Raw genomic sequence first — 17,804 nt, forward strand, 5'->3', positions numbered from 1 at the left:
ATGGGGATAATAGTCCACATATAAGGGGCTGCCTGAAATACAATTTCTGACCCCCTGGTCAGGATGATAGCATAGAAAAAAGGATATGTATAACAAGGCGCCTGTAGTTAAAAGGATATATATCCAACCAGTAGGATAGCCAGGGATAGGCTCCAGACGTAGTGATGTGCTTAAAATAAGAGAAAAACACAATACATAGCGTGATACTGTTTGACAAAAAAGGGGGGGGGGACTACATGCAAACACACAGATATATAACTAATAAGTATCAGCTGAGATACCAGGTGATTGTAAATTTAAAACTCTTAATATACATATAATGATATACAGGACATATAGAAAATAAAAAACTGGGTAAAAGGACAATGAAATGCCGATTGGACACACTGCCGCAATGGGTGAACTGCCCACTCACCGGACGGCAGATGTAAACAGGCGGTGGATAAATCTGAGAGTATCCCCTCTCTGCTGCTCAGACAGCTACTGCAACCGATCCGGTCTGTAGATAGAGCGTAGCACACGCCCGCCGGCGTGTGTGACTGGAGCTTCTCTCAGCTGGCGGTGCAGGACGTGCAAATAGATTCAGAACGGCCACAGCAGATTCGCCTGGTGTATGAGAATAAACGTCTGCCTGAAACAGCTGATTCGTCACCGGATCCGTTCCGGAAGAGGGAAAGCACCCCAGTGCGACAGTGGGAGTCCAAAAATGCCACCCTACGCGTTTCGAAAGCGTGCTGCTTTCTTCCTCAGGGGTTCAGTCATTGTGTCCATAATTGTCCGTTATATACGAGTCCATAATTAATCCTAATTCACCTGGCAAGTGTTGCACATGCGCAATGGGCTCTCAGTATAGTTAGTGTTTGTGCTCTGATTAGAGGCACATGCGCTGTGTGCAATTGGATATTCAAATGGTATGTTACTACATAGTAACTCTCAGCTGAAACAAATAAACACTCTACAACATACTCACATAAAAACAAACAAAAAAATCAAATTGAAAATAAAAGTGATATTTATATCACAATATGGGCCATATGAGGATAAGCCTATAAAAATATGTGTTACATAAACTTATTAAATTATTATATATTATTAATGTGTAAAAAAAACTATATGTGTGCAATATAAATATACGCTAAGAAGGTGAGAATATATGTGTTAAATGTACCAAGTCTTTATAATGGTGCTCATCCATAGAACTTATACCTCTATACAACAATGTGTAAACAAATGTAAAATATATAGAAAACACCTACAGTGAATATTTAAACTTATTAGTGGTTATACCATACCTCAAAACTTGTGTGTAAATAAGACATACATGACATAATAAACTCAATAAACATTTACATAATATAACGAAATATGCATATTTAAAAAGCAGATAATATCTATCTTTGCACAGAGAACCAGATAACAGTTAATACCTTTATTTATGCACCTAACTTCGATGCAATTTTTGCATGATAGGCCCTATGAGTCATATATATTGGTTATTACAAACCTGGTCATGCAAGAATTTTAAGAGCAAAATGGATACAGTACATCAAATATTAGTTTACCAGAAAAGCTTTTAAATCGAAGTCAACGTTGAGGCCCAGTGGGGATAGAGTGCGAAGTTCATAGATCCAAAAGGATTCTCTCCTCCCCAGTAGGCTCACAACGTTTCCTCCTCTCCAGTTAGGTGTAACATTTTCTATCACCAAACACTTTAGTCCTGTTGGATTTTGACCATGCAAGAAAATGATTTGATACGTTATGCGTAGTTAGCCCTCTTTTTATGTTGTACACATGTTCATATAAGCGTCGCTTGACCGATCTAGTGGTCATGCCCACATACTGCAGACCGCAGGGACATTCAAGTAGATAAATTACGTATGTGCTTTTACATGTGATATGATTTTTAATATTATAATTTTTTGAGGTGTTGTTTGATGTGAAATTGGTTTTTTTTACACTATATTTGCACGCAGTACACCTATTACATGGAAAATATCCTTTATGTGTGATGGTATTGCTTGGAATACATTGCAATGGGAGACAGCTCGGAGCCAGCTTCTGTCCTATATTTGGTGCTCCAGTAAATACAATCTGGGGATGTTCTGGCAATATACCCTCAAGTTCTTTATCTTTTTTAAGAATAGGCCAATATTTCCTAAAAATTCTTCGTATATTGGGTGCCATTTGGTTGTATTGCGTTACAAAAGCTAAATTCACAGGTTTTGTAGTGTTCTTATTCTTATATTTCAGGAGACTTGACCTCTCCATTGCTGCAACCTCACTTATTATATTATCCAAATTTGAAGAAGAATATTTTCTTTCTATAAATTTTTGTTTTAAATCTTCAGCTTGTGTATGGAACATTTCAACACTTGAACAATTGCGTTTTAATTGAATGAATTGGCCTTTGGGTATATTTTTAACCCATGTAGGGTTATGGTGACTGTGTGCATGTAAGTAATTATTAGCTTGTACTGGTTTAAAGTATGTGCTGGTTTCTATACAGTTATTTTTAGCCGAAATTATAAGATCCAAATACTCTATTGATATAGCACTTGAATTAAATGTGAATGACAGGTTAAGAGTATTATTATTCATATATTTTTTGAAATCTTCTAGTTGTGACAAAGTGCCCGACCAAATAAAAATAATATCATCGATGTAGCGCCGCCATAGGACCAAACTTGCTCCATAGGGACAGCTGGACCAAATATGATGTTCCTCCCAGCTGCCCATAAATAAATTAGCATAGCTAGGAGCAAATTTGGTACCCATGGCGGTGCCACATACCTGTAGATAATACGTGTTATTGAAATTAAAAAAATTGTGAGATAAAATAAATTTAATACCTGAAATTAAAAATGACTTAAACTCTGTGGAAATAGATTGATCTTTATTTAATGTTTCCAAGATGGCTATACACCCTTTTTCGTGGTTTATAACTGTGTATAGTGAATTAACGTCTGCAGTGACAAAATAATAATGTGATTGCCACTGAATGTCCTTAAGGGTCTGCAGTATGTGGGTTGTGTCCCTTTCATAGGAGGGCAACTGCATAACGTATGGTTGTAGTTTACTGTCAATATACTGGGATAAATGGGAGGTAAGGGACTGAATTCCTGATATTATAGGACGGCCGGGGGGAAATTCTAAATTTTTGTGGATTTTGGGTATTATGTAAAATAATGGTATACGTGGATATAAATTATAAAGAAAATCAAACTCTTGTTTGGTGATAATTTGCTTGTCTAGTCCTATAGTGAGAAAATTAAAAGTAATTTTTGATATTGGATAGTTGGGTCAGAGGGGAGGAGTTGGTAAGTGGATTTATCTCCCAAGATTCGTAATGATTCCTTGATATAATAGGATTTATCCATAATTACCAACCCTCCCCCCTTGTCAGCAGGTTTTATAATAATTTGGTCATTTTCTTCAAGTGCATGTAGTGTGTTTTTCTCATCAATACTAAGGTTATCATTTTTCATTTTAAATGTACGACTTTGAGTTTCAATGTCGTCAGTCACCATTTTGGCAAAAGTGTCCACAAATGGACCACTGACAAACTTCGGGAAAAAAGTGGATGGATTCCTGAATGTTACACTAGTTTGGGGTGTGGTCGATATTGGCAAATTGCTATTCATATCTACTTTTGACAAAGCATCCCTGAGATAGTACTTCTTTAAACACAATTTTCGCACATATCTTTGCACGTCTATGTATACTGTAGTTTAAAGCTGTCGGGGCCTGTAACTGGAGCGAAGGATAGGCCTTTGGATAGTAATTTACCTTCTTTGGAAGAAATGGGGTATTTACTGGTATTGAAAATATTTTTATATGCAGACATTGATTTTACTGTTTTAATACCTTTTCCATTCTTTCGCCCTCCTCTCTTTCCTCTAATGTGTTTTGTCGTTTTTTGTTGTGTATGTCTCTTGTAGGGCTATCTTTCCCCAGTAGATCACTTATTGCTTCCTTCGCATGTATTGGGTCCCTGGATTGTCTCCAATCTAAAAAAGAGAACGTAGTTTTCTCTTCTTCTCGACTGGAGCGGGAGTGGTGGCGTTCCTTATCTAAATCAATTAGAGGTTGATACTTGTTCTGATGGTTATATTGTTCAAAAATATTGTCCATATCTCTTTCCAATTTAATTAGTGATGATGGTGGAGGAACTAAAGTATTGGGTCTTGATGTTTGAGGAACTAAATTGATTTAGATAAGGAACGCAACCACTCCCGCTCCAGTCGAGAAGAAGAGAAAACTACGTTCTCTTTTTTAGATTGGAGACAATGCAGGGACCCAATACATGCGAAGGAAGCAATAAGGGATCTACTGGGGAAAGATGGCCCTACAAGTGACCTACACAACAAAAAACGACAAAACACATTAGAGGAAAGAGAGGAGGGTGAAAGAATGGAAAAGGTATTAAAACAGTAAAATCAATGTCTGCATATAAAAATATTTTCAATATCAGTAAATACCCCATTTCTTCCAAAGAAGGTAAATTACTTTCCAAAGGCCTATCCTTCGCTCCAGTTACAGGCCCCGACAGCTTTAAACTATACATAGACGTGCAAAGATATGTGCGAAAATTGTGTTTAAAGAAGTAGTATCTCAGGGATGCTTTGTCAAAAGTAGATATGAATAGCAATTTGCCAATATCGCCCACACCCCAAACTAGTGTAACATTCAGGAATCCATCCACTTTTTCCCGAAGTTTGTCAATGGTCCATTTGTGGACACTTTTGCCAAAATGGTGACTGACGACATTGAAACTCAAAGTCGTACATTTAAAATTAAAAATGATAACCTTAGTATTGATGAGAAAAACACACGACGTGCACTTGAAGAAAATGACCAAATTATTATAAAACCTGCTGACAAGGGGGGAGGGTTGGTAATTATGGATAAATCCTATTATATCAAGGAATCATTACGAATCTTGGGAGATAAATCCACTTACCAACTCCTCCCCTCTGACCCAACTATCCAATATCAAAAATTACTTTTAATTTTCTCACTATAGGACTAGACAAGCAAATTATCACCAAACAAGAGTTTGATTTTCTTTATAATTTATATCCACGTATACCATTATTTTACATAATACCCAAAATCCACAAAAATTTAGAATTTCCCCCCGGCCGTCCTATAATATCAGGAATTCAGTCCCTTACCTCCCATTTATCCCAGTATATTGACAGTAAACTACAACCATACGTTATGCAGTTGCCCTCCTATGAAAGGGACACAACCCACATACTGCAGACCCTTAAGGACATTCAGTGGCAATCACATTATTATTTTGTCACTGCAGATGTTAATTCACTATACACAGTTATAAACCACGAAAAAGGGTGCATAGCCATCTTGGAAACATTAAATAAAGATCAATCTATTTCCACAGAGTTTAAGTCATTTTTAATTTCAGGTATTAAATTTATTTTATCTCACAATTTTTTTAATTTCAATAACACGTATTATCTACAGGTATGTGGCACCGCCATGGGTACCAAATTTGCTCCTAGCTATGCTAATTTATTTATGGGCAGCTGGGAGGAACATCATATTTGGTCCAGCTGTCCCTATGGAGCAAGTTTGGTCCTATGGCGGTGCAACATCGATGATATTTTTTTTTTTTTTGGTCTGGCACTTTGTCACAAATAGAAGATTTCAAAAAATATATGAATAATAACACTCTTAACCTGTCATTCACATTTAATTCAAGTGCTATATCAATAGAGTATTTGGATCTTATAATTTCGGCTAAAAATAACTGTATAGAAACCAGCACATACTTTAAACCAGTACAAGCTAATAATTACTTACATGCACACAGTCACCATAACCCTACATGGGTTAAAAATATACCCAATGGCCAATTCATTCGATTAAAACGCAATTGTTCAAGTGTTGAAATGTTCCATACACAAGCTGAAGATTTAAAACAAAAATTTATAGAAAGAAAATATTCTTCTTCAAATTTGGATAATATAATAAGTGAGGTTGCAACAATGGAGAGGTCAAGTCTCCTGAAATATAAGAATAAGAACACTACAAAACCTGTGAATTTAGCTTTTGTAACGCAATACAACCAAATGGCACCCAATATACGAAGAATTTTTAGGAAATATTGGCCTATTCTTAAAAAAAATAAAGAACTTGAGGGTATATTGCCAGAACATCCCCAGATTGTATTTACTGGAGCACCAAATATAGGACAGAAGCTGGCTCCGAGCTGTCCCCCATTGCAAAGTATTCCAAGCAATACCATCACACATAAAGGATATTTTCCATGTAATAGGTGTACTGCGTGCAAATATAGTGTAAAAAAAAACAATTTCACATCAAACAACACCTCAAAAAATTATAATATTAAAAATCATATCACATGTAAAAGCACATACGTAATTTATCTACTTGAATGTCCCTGCGGTCTGCAGTATGTGGGCATGACCACTAGATCGGTCAAGTGACGCTTATATGAACATGTGTACAACATAAAAAGAGGGCTAACTACGCATAACGTATCAAATCATTTTCTTGCATGGTCAAAATCCAACAGGACTAAAGTGTTTGGTGATAGAAAATGTTACACCTAACTGGAGAGGAGGAAACGTTGTGAGCCTACTGGGGAGGAGAGAATCCTTTTGGATCTATGAACTTCGCACTCTATCCCCACTGGGCCTCAACGTTGACTTCGATTTAAAAGCTTTTCTGGTAAACTAATATTTGATGTACTGTATCCATTTTGCTCTTAAAATTCTTGCATGACCAGGTTTGTAATAACCAATATATATGACTCATAGGGCCTATCATGCAAAAATTGCATCGAAGTTAGGTGCATAAATAAAGGTATTAACTGTTATCTGGTTCTCTGTGCAAAGATAGATATTATCTGCTTTTTAAATATGCATATTTCGTTATATTATGTAAATGTTTATTGAGTTTATTATGTCATGTATGTCTTATTTACACACAAGTTTTGAGGTATGGTATAACCACTAATAAGTTTAAATATTCACTGTAGGTGTTTTCTATATATTTTACATTTGTTTACACATTGTTGTAAAGGAGTATAAGTTCAATGGATGAGCACCATTATAAAGACTTGGTACATTTAACACATATATTCTCACCTTCTTAGCGTATATTTATATTGCACACATATAGTTTTTTTTACACATTAATAATATATAATAATTTAATAAGTTTATGTAACACATATTTTTATAGGCTTATCCTCATATGGCCCATATTGTGATATAAATATCACTTTTATTTTCAATTAGTTTTTTTTGTTTGTTTTTATGTGAGTATGTTGTAGAGTGTTTATTTGTTTCAGCTGAGAGTTACTATGTAGTAACATACCATTTGAATATCCAATTGCACACAGCGCATGTGCCTCTAATCAGAGCACAAACACTAACTATACTGAGAGCCCATTGCGCATGTGCAACACTTGCCAGGTGAATTAGGATTAATTATGGACTCGTATATAACGGACAATTATGGACACAATGACAGAACCCCTGAGGAAGAAAGCAGCACGCTTTCGAAACGCGTAGGGTGGCATTTTTGGACTCCCACTGTCGCACTGGGGTGCTTTCCCTCTTCCGGAACGGATCCGGTGACGAATCAGCTGTTTCAGGCAGACGTTTATTCTCATACACCAGGCGAATCTGCTGTAGCCGTTCTGAAGCCATTTGCACATCCTGCACCGCCAGCTGAGAGAAGCTCCAGTCACACACGCCGGCGGGCGTGTGCTACGCTCTATCTACAGACCGGATCGGTTGCAGTAGCTGTCTGAGCAGCAGAGAGGGGATACTCTCAGATTTATCCACCGCCTGTTTACATCTGCCGTCCGGTGAGTGGGCAGTTCACCCATTGCGGCAGTGTGTCCAATCGGCATTTCATTGTCCTTTTACCCAGTTTTTTATTTTCTATATGTCCTGTATATCATTATATGTATATTAAGAGTTTTAAATTTACAATCACCTGGTATCTCAGCTGATACTTATTAGTTATATATCTGTGTGTTTGCATGTAGTCCCCCCCCTTTTTTGTCAAACAGTATCACGCTATGTATTGTGTTTTTCTCTTATTTTAAGCACATCACTACGTCTGGAGCCTATCCCTGGCTATCCTACTGGTTGGATATATATCCTTTTAACTACAGGCGCCTTGTTATACATATCCTTTTTTCTATGCTATCATCCTGACCAGGGGGTCAGAAATTGTATTTGAGGCAGCCCCTTATATGTGGACTATTATCCCCTTTAAGGTTGCACAATATTAATTGTTTTATCTTTCTAGTTAGCGCTACCTAATCTCTGTTTTCTAACTGCTTCCAAATGAAGTATATGGTATGCAGATGATATAAGGAGCGCACAATCCGGTAGGAGCAAAGAGAGGATCCAGGTAACAAAAGTATACATTTATTGAGTCATCAAGACATTAAAATCCAACACGTTTCGAACGTGTTAGCGTTCTTTATCAAGGATAAGCATACAATGAAAACCAGTCCTTATAAATACCCTTCTTACCTGTTACCCGTTCACGCCGAAAGAACATGCGTCATGATGTCATGACGTCCGGGCATGTGCAACCGCGCAAGTGCGAGCAACCAAGACGTCAGAAGCAGTCTAAGGACTTCATTTGGAAGCAGCATATCCATCCAGCCACACCAGGAATTGTGAGTAATTATTTTATTTTTTCTACAGGGATACCCCCCAATGAGATTGATGGTGGGGGCTTTTTCTTGCTTCCCACCACCCTTCTTCAGGGGGTGTTTACCCACAATTGCTGGCTATATTACTTACACGTCTTATTAATTCTGACATCATTTTCCTTGGATGGTGGTTTGGTGTTATTTAACATTCTACCTGGCATTGAGCGCTCCTCAACCTTCTATCCACTTGTCGCATATCTTACATACAATGCATGGCAGAACATATACAACAGTTAGGCCAAGAGCTAACACTCTTGGACCCCAAAACATGGATCAGGGGCAACAAAGTGGACTTGACCTTTATTAGTGAGCCTGGTTACCCCCTCACCGTCACAGCTGTTCTGAAGAAAAGAACCCTAGTGGTGAGTCTCGGTTACCTTTTCAAGGGGAGATATTGCGGGACAATGTGCCTACATATATACGAGAATCAGGCATGATTCCTGGATACATTTTTAGGGGAAGCGACAACTCTGGACCCCAACTACCTAGGCACATTCTGACAACAATTTCTCCTCAAAACCCCCCTTGAAACTCATGCCCTAGCAATACCCGCTCGCTGGCATCCCTGAAAAGGCAAAAAGATAACAATTATTTATTACCGCAAATTACAGGTTATGCATATAACGCTAATGGGCTCAATAGCTGACTCTTCTTGAACCCTTATTTTGGATCAGGGGCATCCAAAAATTGGCTTAACCTTTATTAAGAGCCTGGTTACCCCCTCACGTCACACTAAGTCCTACAAACTGTTATTAAATATGTGTTACTGTTGTCATGTTTCCATTCCTTTTTCTTCTTATTGTTATAAAACCAGTTCTTGTGCCAGGAATACAGTATTTGGCCCAGATTTACAATGGGTGCTACATTTTACTCCTATGTATATGAATGAATGAATGAATGAATGAATGAGGTGTGCTAGAGCGTAGTATCTTTTACAGTATCTAGACCAGGGGTGGCCGACTTCCATCCTCAAGGGCCACCAGCCAGGTCAGGTTTAAAGGATATTCCGGCTTTAGCACAGGTAGCTCAATCAGTGGCCCAGGCAATGACTGTGATGGATAGAAGGGAGAGGATGCATTTCCACCAAGCAACTGTCCCCATTCAGTCAATGCAGTAACTGAGTAACCTGACCTGCCTTAAGGACTGGAGTTGGTCACCCCTCCTCCAGACCTTTGTCTTTGGCCTTGATGCCAGTTTAGAAAATTCTTAGTTCAGAGTTACTTTACTGTTAAAATTAAGCACATGCAGCTGTATAGACTGTGACTGCAAACTAGCTGAGATGGTTATTAGCATCTCTGCTTACTGATGCATTTTAATTTTTTTTTAGATCAGCTATGGTGCAACAGACCATCTTCTAGGCAACAAACTTTTCTACCCATCCTTTTTCCAAACCCATCAAAATGACCAGATCCAATACAAAGCAATTTCCAAGTTACTGAGACATTTTGGCTGGACCTGGGTTGGAATTATTGCATCGGATGATGAGGATGGAGAAACACAGAGTCAGGAGCTGGAAAAAGAGGCCACCAATCATGGCATCTGCATTGAGTTCATCCTGAAGATAGTTCGTCTCCAAAGCACAAATAGAAGAGAGCTTAATGCTAGAAACACTGCAATTCTCCAAACCTCAACCTCCCAGGTTGTTGTACTTTGTGGCGCAGTTTCCTTGTCCTGTATTTATTCCGTAGGAAAAGAGTGTGCCGCCATTACCGAAAAGACTCTTATTGTTCCTGCTACTTGGACGTTTCACAGAGATAATAACAATATCTCCATAACACCATTTAATGGCAGTCTGTCATTTACACATCCCAGGAAAATTATCCCAGGCATGAAGAACTTCTTAGAGAACGTTAACCCTGTAAGTCGCCCACATGACCAGTTACTTGAACATATGTGGACAATGTATTTGAAATGTTTATCATCAAATCAAGATAGGAACAGGCTCATTGAAAGTGTTTACAATGTCCATCTCTACAACTGCACCGGGAAGGAACGTCTTACTGATACTGGCAATCATGTGTACAATACTCATAGATTTGGAACCACTTACCATGTGTACGTGGCAGTGTATGCCATGGTTCATGCTCTGCACAAAATGCACTTATCCTTCTCTAGGAATCCTGCTAAAAAGCATCAACAAAACTATGAATACAAACAGCAGGTAAATATACAAATTGCAGACACTTCCCAGCAAACCCTTTGGTTGCGCTCCTGTGACACATTCTGCTTTACTCAAAATATTAACATTATTAAACATAACAAGTAGCTAAGAGCTGAACTTCCTTTAATGTCTGTTTTATATGAAAGTATCAAGTATGTAGCTTTAAGTCTCAGGGGCCTATGCCGTAAAGGTTAAAAATAAATATCGCCCGGCCATTTATATCGCCGTTTTTTGGAGCGTTGGTATCACAGTATTCCGAAAAGCTTCATTACCTCTCACAGGAAAATTTCCAAAACCGGCGAGTTGCCGCCGGCGATAGGATCGCCTCTCCGTGAGAAAATCTCAACCGAAATTTATGATTTTTAGTATACATTTTCTTCCAAGTGTAGATGAGCTGGGGTTCTCTGGAGCAGAACCACGTTGGTTGGAGGTCCGGGGACCCCCTGCTTCCCGAGATACAGACCCTGTTAGGGAGTGCTGGTATCTCCTATGCATTTAAATGTCCCGGTGACGTGACGTGGGAATCCAATGCATAGGAGATACCGGCACCCCATAACGTGGCCAGTATCTCGGGAAGCAGGGGGTCCGTGGTTCTACTCCGGAAACCCCCTGCACATCTACTGTAGTGCCAACGATTATTCTAAAACAAATCTGGGGCAATCACCAACAAGACCCAGGTACATGCTAGGATCATGCTGCAGACAGACTAATGGCCCATTGGATTTTCTGTGGGGGTCCCTGGCAGTCCCTGGGAACCTTGCTCTGTTAATCCGATGGGCCATTAGTCTCTGGGGGCGTCCGGGGGTCCTCTGGTGGTCTCCATAGGTCCCCGCAGACCAAAGGTACCAACCCTATATGTCAACAAATAAAACATGGGCCTACATTAAATAAATCAATACCCCCCACGCCCCCCCCCCCCACCACCACCACCACCACCTCAACCACCACCACATACATACAGTACAGTAATGGGGAAAATAACTATTATCCAGATATGGATAATAGATTATTTGCCCATTATTAAACACAACATTAACCAGCATAAATACACTAAATAAAATACAGTTCTACTTAACACAGTAATATGAAGGGCATCCTCATCAGGATACTAAAGGTCCCTGTTCTACGTTGCCAGAATGCATACATATATAATATGTACATTCTAATGGCCCCTAACCCCTTAATCACCTTAGCGGTTAATAACCGCTATAGTAATTAAGGGGTTAACCCACCCTGCCTACTACCCACCGTGAGTAGTATAGTGGTACATCATATCCATATAATAATATGGGCATGATAAGCCTCTACAGCACTCAATAATAAAACATTACAAAACTCCAACAACAAAAAATCACTAAATAGAAACACTAGCCAGCTAATGCAATTAATACAAGCAGTAACCAGATCAACAATGAATTAATTAAACCAGTAACCAATCAAACCAATTAATTAATAAAACAACAATAAATTAATTGAAACATTAATCTACAAAGAAATTAATTATTAAAAAATATCTAAAGCATTAGCCAACACATCATTAATTAAAAGCGAAAATCAATCGCCAACAATTAATTTAAATAAAGCATCAAAATACCAAACAATTACATCCACATAATAAACTGACATAGCAAAAATCACCATCAATACAAAGTGAGAAATGCCAAAAAAATTCATAATAGTGTATTGATTTGTACCCTAAAGTGGTACAGATTAATACATTATCAGTCAATGTACAAAAAATTAAAAATGTAAAAACCTGAAAAAAAATACATTTACAAACATGCAATATTTTACTTACCATTAGAAGCGCTGGCCCTCCGACTCCCGGGGAAACAGGAAGCTCACGCACCAGGAAGGCATGAAACAGCATCCATGCAGGAAAAAGGCCTGATTTTTTCTAAGTCCTGTCTCTCTGCTTATCGCCAGCTTCTCCCCACCAACTTGCCAACTTTTCCTGGCGTTTGGATTTGGGGAGAAAATCGCCATTCTAGAGCGGCGCTAGGCATCGATAACCTACTCGTTACTACTAGAATTGCACGAGTTGATGAACATTCTGAAAAGCGTCAATAAGTGGCTTATCACCGCTCAGTCGGTGATTTGGTTTTGTTCAAAGTTTTTTTGGCAAATCAGGCATTTATCGCCCACTTATCGACGTTTACTGAATCAGAGTAGGCATTTTGGCTGATAAGTGGTCAATAAGTGGCTTATGAACGCTTACTGCATGAGGCCCTTTGAATGTATAACCATTTGTACTGCCTATCATTACACATTAAATAATAGGAAGGAATATTCCGCACACCCCATTTGTAATACATAGTTACATAGTAGAAGAGGTTGAAAAAAGACATACGTCTTTTACGTGCTACATTTAGATGACAGATACTTTATCCTATATCCGTACTTACAGTATATTGATCCAGAAGAAGGCAAATAAAAAACCAGGGACATATCATCTAATGATATCTCATAAGGTGAAAAATAAATTCCTTCCTGACTCCAAATATTGGCAATCAGATTACTCCCAGGATCAGCATATTTCCCATGTTTACTTATTTGGTCTATCCCTGTATACCTTTCCTTTCTAAAAATATGTCCAAACTTTTTTTGAACAAATCTATTGTATCTGCCATCACAGTCTCCATGGGTAATGAATTCCACACTGTAACTGCCCTTACTGTAAAGAACCCTTTCCTTTGTTGCTGGTGAAATCTCCTTTCTCCAAACTAAAGGGATGCCTCCGAGTCCTTTGTACTGTCTTTGGGATAAATAGTTATTTTGAAAGCTCCTTCTATTGTCCCCAATTATATTTATATATAGTTATCATATGCCCTCTTACACTACTCTATCCTAATGTAAACAAATCTAAATTCGCTAGCCTGTCTTCATAGCATAAATCAGATTATCCATCCCCTTTATTCATTTGGTGGCACTTCTTTGCACTTTCTTTAGTTCCATAATGTCTCTTCTAAGGAGTGGTGCCCAAAAGTGTACTCCCTATTCAAGGTGTGGCCTTACTAATGCTTTATAAAGGTGCATAATTATGTTTACTTCCCTTCCACCCATTGCAACATATCTTGTTTGCCTTTGCAGCTACTGCATAACTTTGGGCACTATTGCTAAGTCTGCTGTCTACAAACATTCCTAAATCCATCACCATCAAGGACTCTCCTAATGTATCCCCATTTAAATTGTAAGTTGAGTGTTTATTAGAACCTTACATTTATCTGTATTAAAACTTATCTGCCATTTTACCTGCCCAAGTTAACAGTCTATCCAAGTCTTTGTAGAGAGAAATTACATAGTGTTTTGATTCTACTATAGTACCTTACACAATTTAGTGTCATCAGGAAAGATGGATACAGAGAAAGTTGAGAATGTGATATAAGGAGGGGGGTCTGACGTAAAAAGCACTAAGCAGCCATTTTGCTCAGCATCCATCTTGGTTGCCTGATCTTGGCAGGCATTTTGTCCCTGTCTGTATTCTCATTTCTGTGTGTCATCCAACTTAATGTTTGTCTGCATGGAAGTTTGAGTTTGAAAGAAAGATGTTTTCTTCCTCTTGCTCTCAGAACATTTTGTTTATATTAAGCCATCTAGCTAGCTGCAAACCTTGAGACGGAGATAAGCCGTTGTGAAACTGAAATAAAGATAACAGTCATTTCTCACATTTAAAGTGGTAGAAATACAGAGGGAGGGTCTCACGGTCAAATGTACCCCTGTAAGAAATCCATAAACACAGGAGAAACTGAAAAGTTGCGTATATATAATAAAGGTTGCGAGCTTGCATAATTATTTTTTAGCGGACTCAATTAATTTTTGCAAATTTCTGTTATTAAACTAATGTTCTCATATTCATATTTTGTTTATCTTATACGCATATGTAATGACGCACAAGCCATTTAGATCATTGTGATTGGCATCTTCTTTCTTCAGGGGACTGCTGTTTCTAGTATCTGCAAAGAGTAGCATAAGATTGGAAGAGGGGGTAGCACCTTTGTGGATCATATCTTTGCAACATGTGACACACACATATATGATAACAAGTACCATTAACACACACTACAAAGCATTCATCAGTTTCGCTTCCAGTGATCCAAGCCATCCGCCTAGTCCCAAATGATCCCATTCTATCACTTCCCTTTCTAAGTCTTTCTTGAATCTCTTCTATTTCATCTAGTTCATGCTGTAAATTGCCACTCTGATCTTGGATGAAAACACAGCATTGTTCTTTAATTAGGGCACATACACCTCCTCTTGAAGCTGAAACAAAGTCTAAAGCCATTCTGTTTTGTAAGACCATATGCCTAATCAGACCCTGTTCTTGGTTTAATGATGCAATGGCTGTAGTTGTGTGATTGAGAACATCATCTAATACATCTGCTGATGCATTGAGCCTGTCATATAGTAACCCAAACCCTACATCTGAAAATAAAATAGCACAAAACTCTTCTTTCCATAAACTACTTTTCAGCCCTGAAGTATTGGGTGTTTCTCTCTTGTTTCTGAAATGGCCTGTAGATAATTATTTGGTGATTGTGAAAGCAGGGACCACTTTTCCTAAGTAACAAGAGCCTGTCCATCCACTTTGCAAGACTCTATAGGCCCACCTACCACAGAGCCAATAGAGTCCGCAGGGTAAAGAAAAATCTTTGCAAGCATTTTTTAATATACTAATTAAAACTGTAAAATTAAGGCTACATCCTCCCTGTAAATTTTTTGCTCTGGGCTGTAAATACATTTTTACACAGATTTCATTAGTTGGTGGAGGACAAATATATAATCACTGCGCTTCTCCATGTAAAGAGCATGCAGCTAGTGAAGGAAATGGCCATACAAATGTGCAAAACAGAAAGTGAATCCCTGCGCTTCTCCCTTTGGGATAGCAATCAATGGTTAATATAAATATATGTATGGTGTAAATACCTATAAGAAAAAAGGAGACTTTTGGTATACATCCTTTGATCAAATAATGCCAAGCCTGCTAAACACGTCAAGGTAAATCTCATTAGCAGGTCCCTACGCAAAATGCATACTAGTGTTATGTGAAATAAGCCCAGAAGGGGTTAAAATATCAAAGCATATGCTTATATAACATAGTGCAATTAAAAACTGGTATATACCAGTACAGATACTCACATGTAAGTGAAGTGAAATAAGGGGACCTTGCTACCACAGAGCCAATAGAGTCCGCAGGGTAAAGAAGAATCTTTGCAAGCATTTTTTAATATACTAATTAAAACTGTAAAATTAAGGCTACATCCTCCCTGTAAATTTTTTGCTCCGGGCTGTAAATACATTTTTACACAGATTTCATTAGTTGGTGGAGGCACATGACCCATAAATTTATTGTTGTTCCCAGTGTAATTTATGTAAAATCCACCTACTGGAAACTCATTTACTAATGGCATTCGGTTTAAAAGTTTAGAAAGGTTTCCTGTAAGCAAATTCAAATTGATGTTCCCTTCTCTAAATTCACCAGCAGTGCCTCAAGGGCCGCAAACAGGCCAGATTTTCAGGATTTCCCTACTTGAGCACAGCTGGCTCAATTAGTGAGTCAGTCATACTGAGCCACTAATTGAGCCAGCTGTGCTGAAGTAGGGATAAAGATCACACAAAAGCACCTTGCTCACCAGACATAAGAGAAAAACAATAACTGGTGCACAAGGGGTCACTAAAACTCCCTTAATGTTGCACTCTAGGTATAGAATAGTATATTGTACATAAAGTAACAGTTAAATAACTGATACCACAAATTCCAAAGTAGAAACAGACCAATTGTAAGGTCCCACAACCCCAAATATAACACGACAAAAATTATGTAACCTTTAATACAAAATAAAACCAGATGAAAAATGTAAAATGACAACTATAATATCAATTTAAATTTAAAAAGGTCCCCTTAGGGGCGAAACGGAGATATAGTGGAAATAAGTACTGGTATATTACTAGAAATGTACTACACAGGAGTTGCAGTAATGTAGAAACCAGAATATAATAACTTGGTTATAACCTCACTACAATATCATGCAATAGAGCAACAGCTAGATAACAAATGATCTCATCCTGCTAAGAGTAGGGGATAGCAATGGCGACTGAGTGATAGTATGTCACAACTAGATGCTATTCAATATCCCAGTGATCAGGCAAAGAATGGTAAAGTACATAACCACATATAGTGTAAACCAGACATTGGTGTAAATATAGTGTACACAGTATGTTATAAGGGCTGCAATTTGCCACATCCCATGGACTATGGTGAGCAGGAAGTATGCAACCTGACCGCCGAGTGGATGGGAGCAATGTTCCAATAGCCTGATACCAAAAACACCAGTTAGAAGGAATAGCTGTATGTGTACGCTCCGTTTCGGCCGCCGTGACCGTCAGTGTGATGACATCACTATGCCCCAACAACCGTTTTGCGCGTCTCACATGCTTCTTCACAGGGGGAGGAGGATTCATGTACAGATGGTATGTGGGAGTTTAAATGCCCGGAGGGCAAGTTTAACTGGGGTGTCAGCAACCAATAGTTGCGTGGGTGTGTGTGGAGGGGAGGGGTATGCTTCCCAACTCACAAAGTAATGATAGCTGAACAGCTGTAGGCTACCATGTAGCACAAAAGAAAGAAACAGTACCAGCACTGCAAAATTACACATAGGGGTAGGAGGAGCTAGCAAAAGTCAGAGACATGTCAACAAGTACAAGGAGATAATATGATGTAATATTATAGTAGGCTGCGAGGAACACAAATGTCAATATAGATGATACTGTAAAAATATATTATTTATTCACCATGAATACGTAATGGAATAGGCCAGTGGGTAACAGGTATAATGATGTAGAAATGTGCTACACTGTCGGAACCGCCTAATTAAAGTCAAAACGGATCCTTCTAATAGTTAATAGCATACTGTCAAA

General features: G+C 38.3%; 1 protein-coding gene across 1 annotated transcript in view; it reads left to right on the forward strand.

Moving 5' to 3' along the window:
- Positions 1-8,569: 8,569 nt before the first annotated feature.
- Positions 8,570-17,804, forward strand: part of LOC142466118 (vomeronasal type-2 receptor 26-like) — a 30,888-nt gene continuing 21,653 nt past the window's right edge. Inside the window, exons 1-2 of the mRNA XM_075570914.1 lie at positions 8,570-8,692; positions 10,056-10,889. Coding sequence (XP_075427029.1) covers positions 8,570-8,692; positions 10,056-10,889 — 957 coding nt within the window. The remainder of the gene's footprint in view (positions 8,693-10,055; positions 10,890-17,804) is intronic.

Source organism: Ascaphus truei, chromosome 1 (genome assembly GCF_040206685.1).
Source record: "Ascaphus truei isolate aAscTru1 chromosome 1, aAscTru1.hap1, whole genome shotgun sequence".
In the NCBI taxonomy this organism is placed as follows: Eukaryota; Metazoa; Chordata; class Amphibia; order Anura; family Ascaphidae; genus Ascaphus; species Ascaphus truei.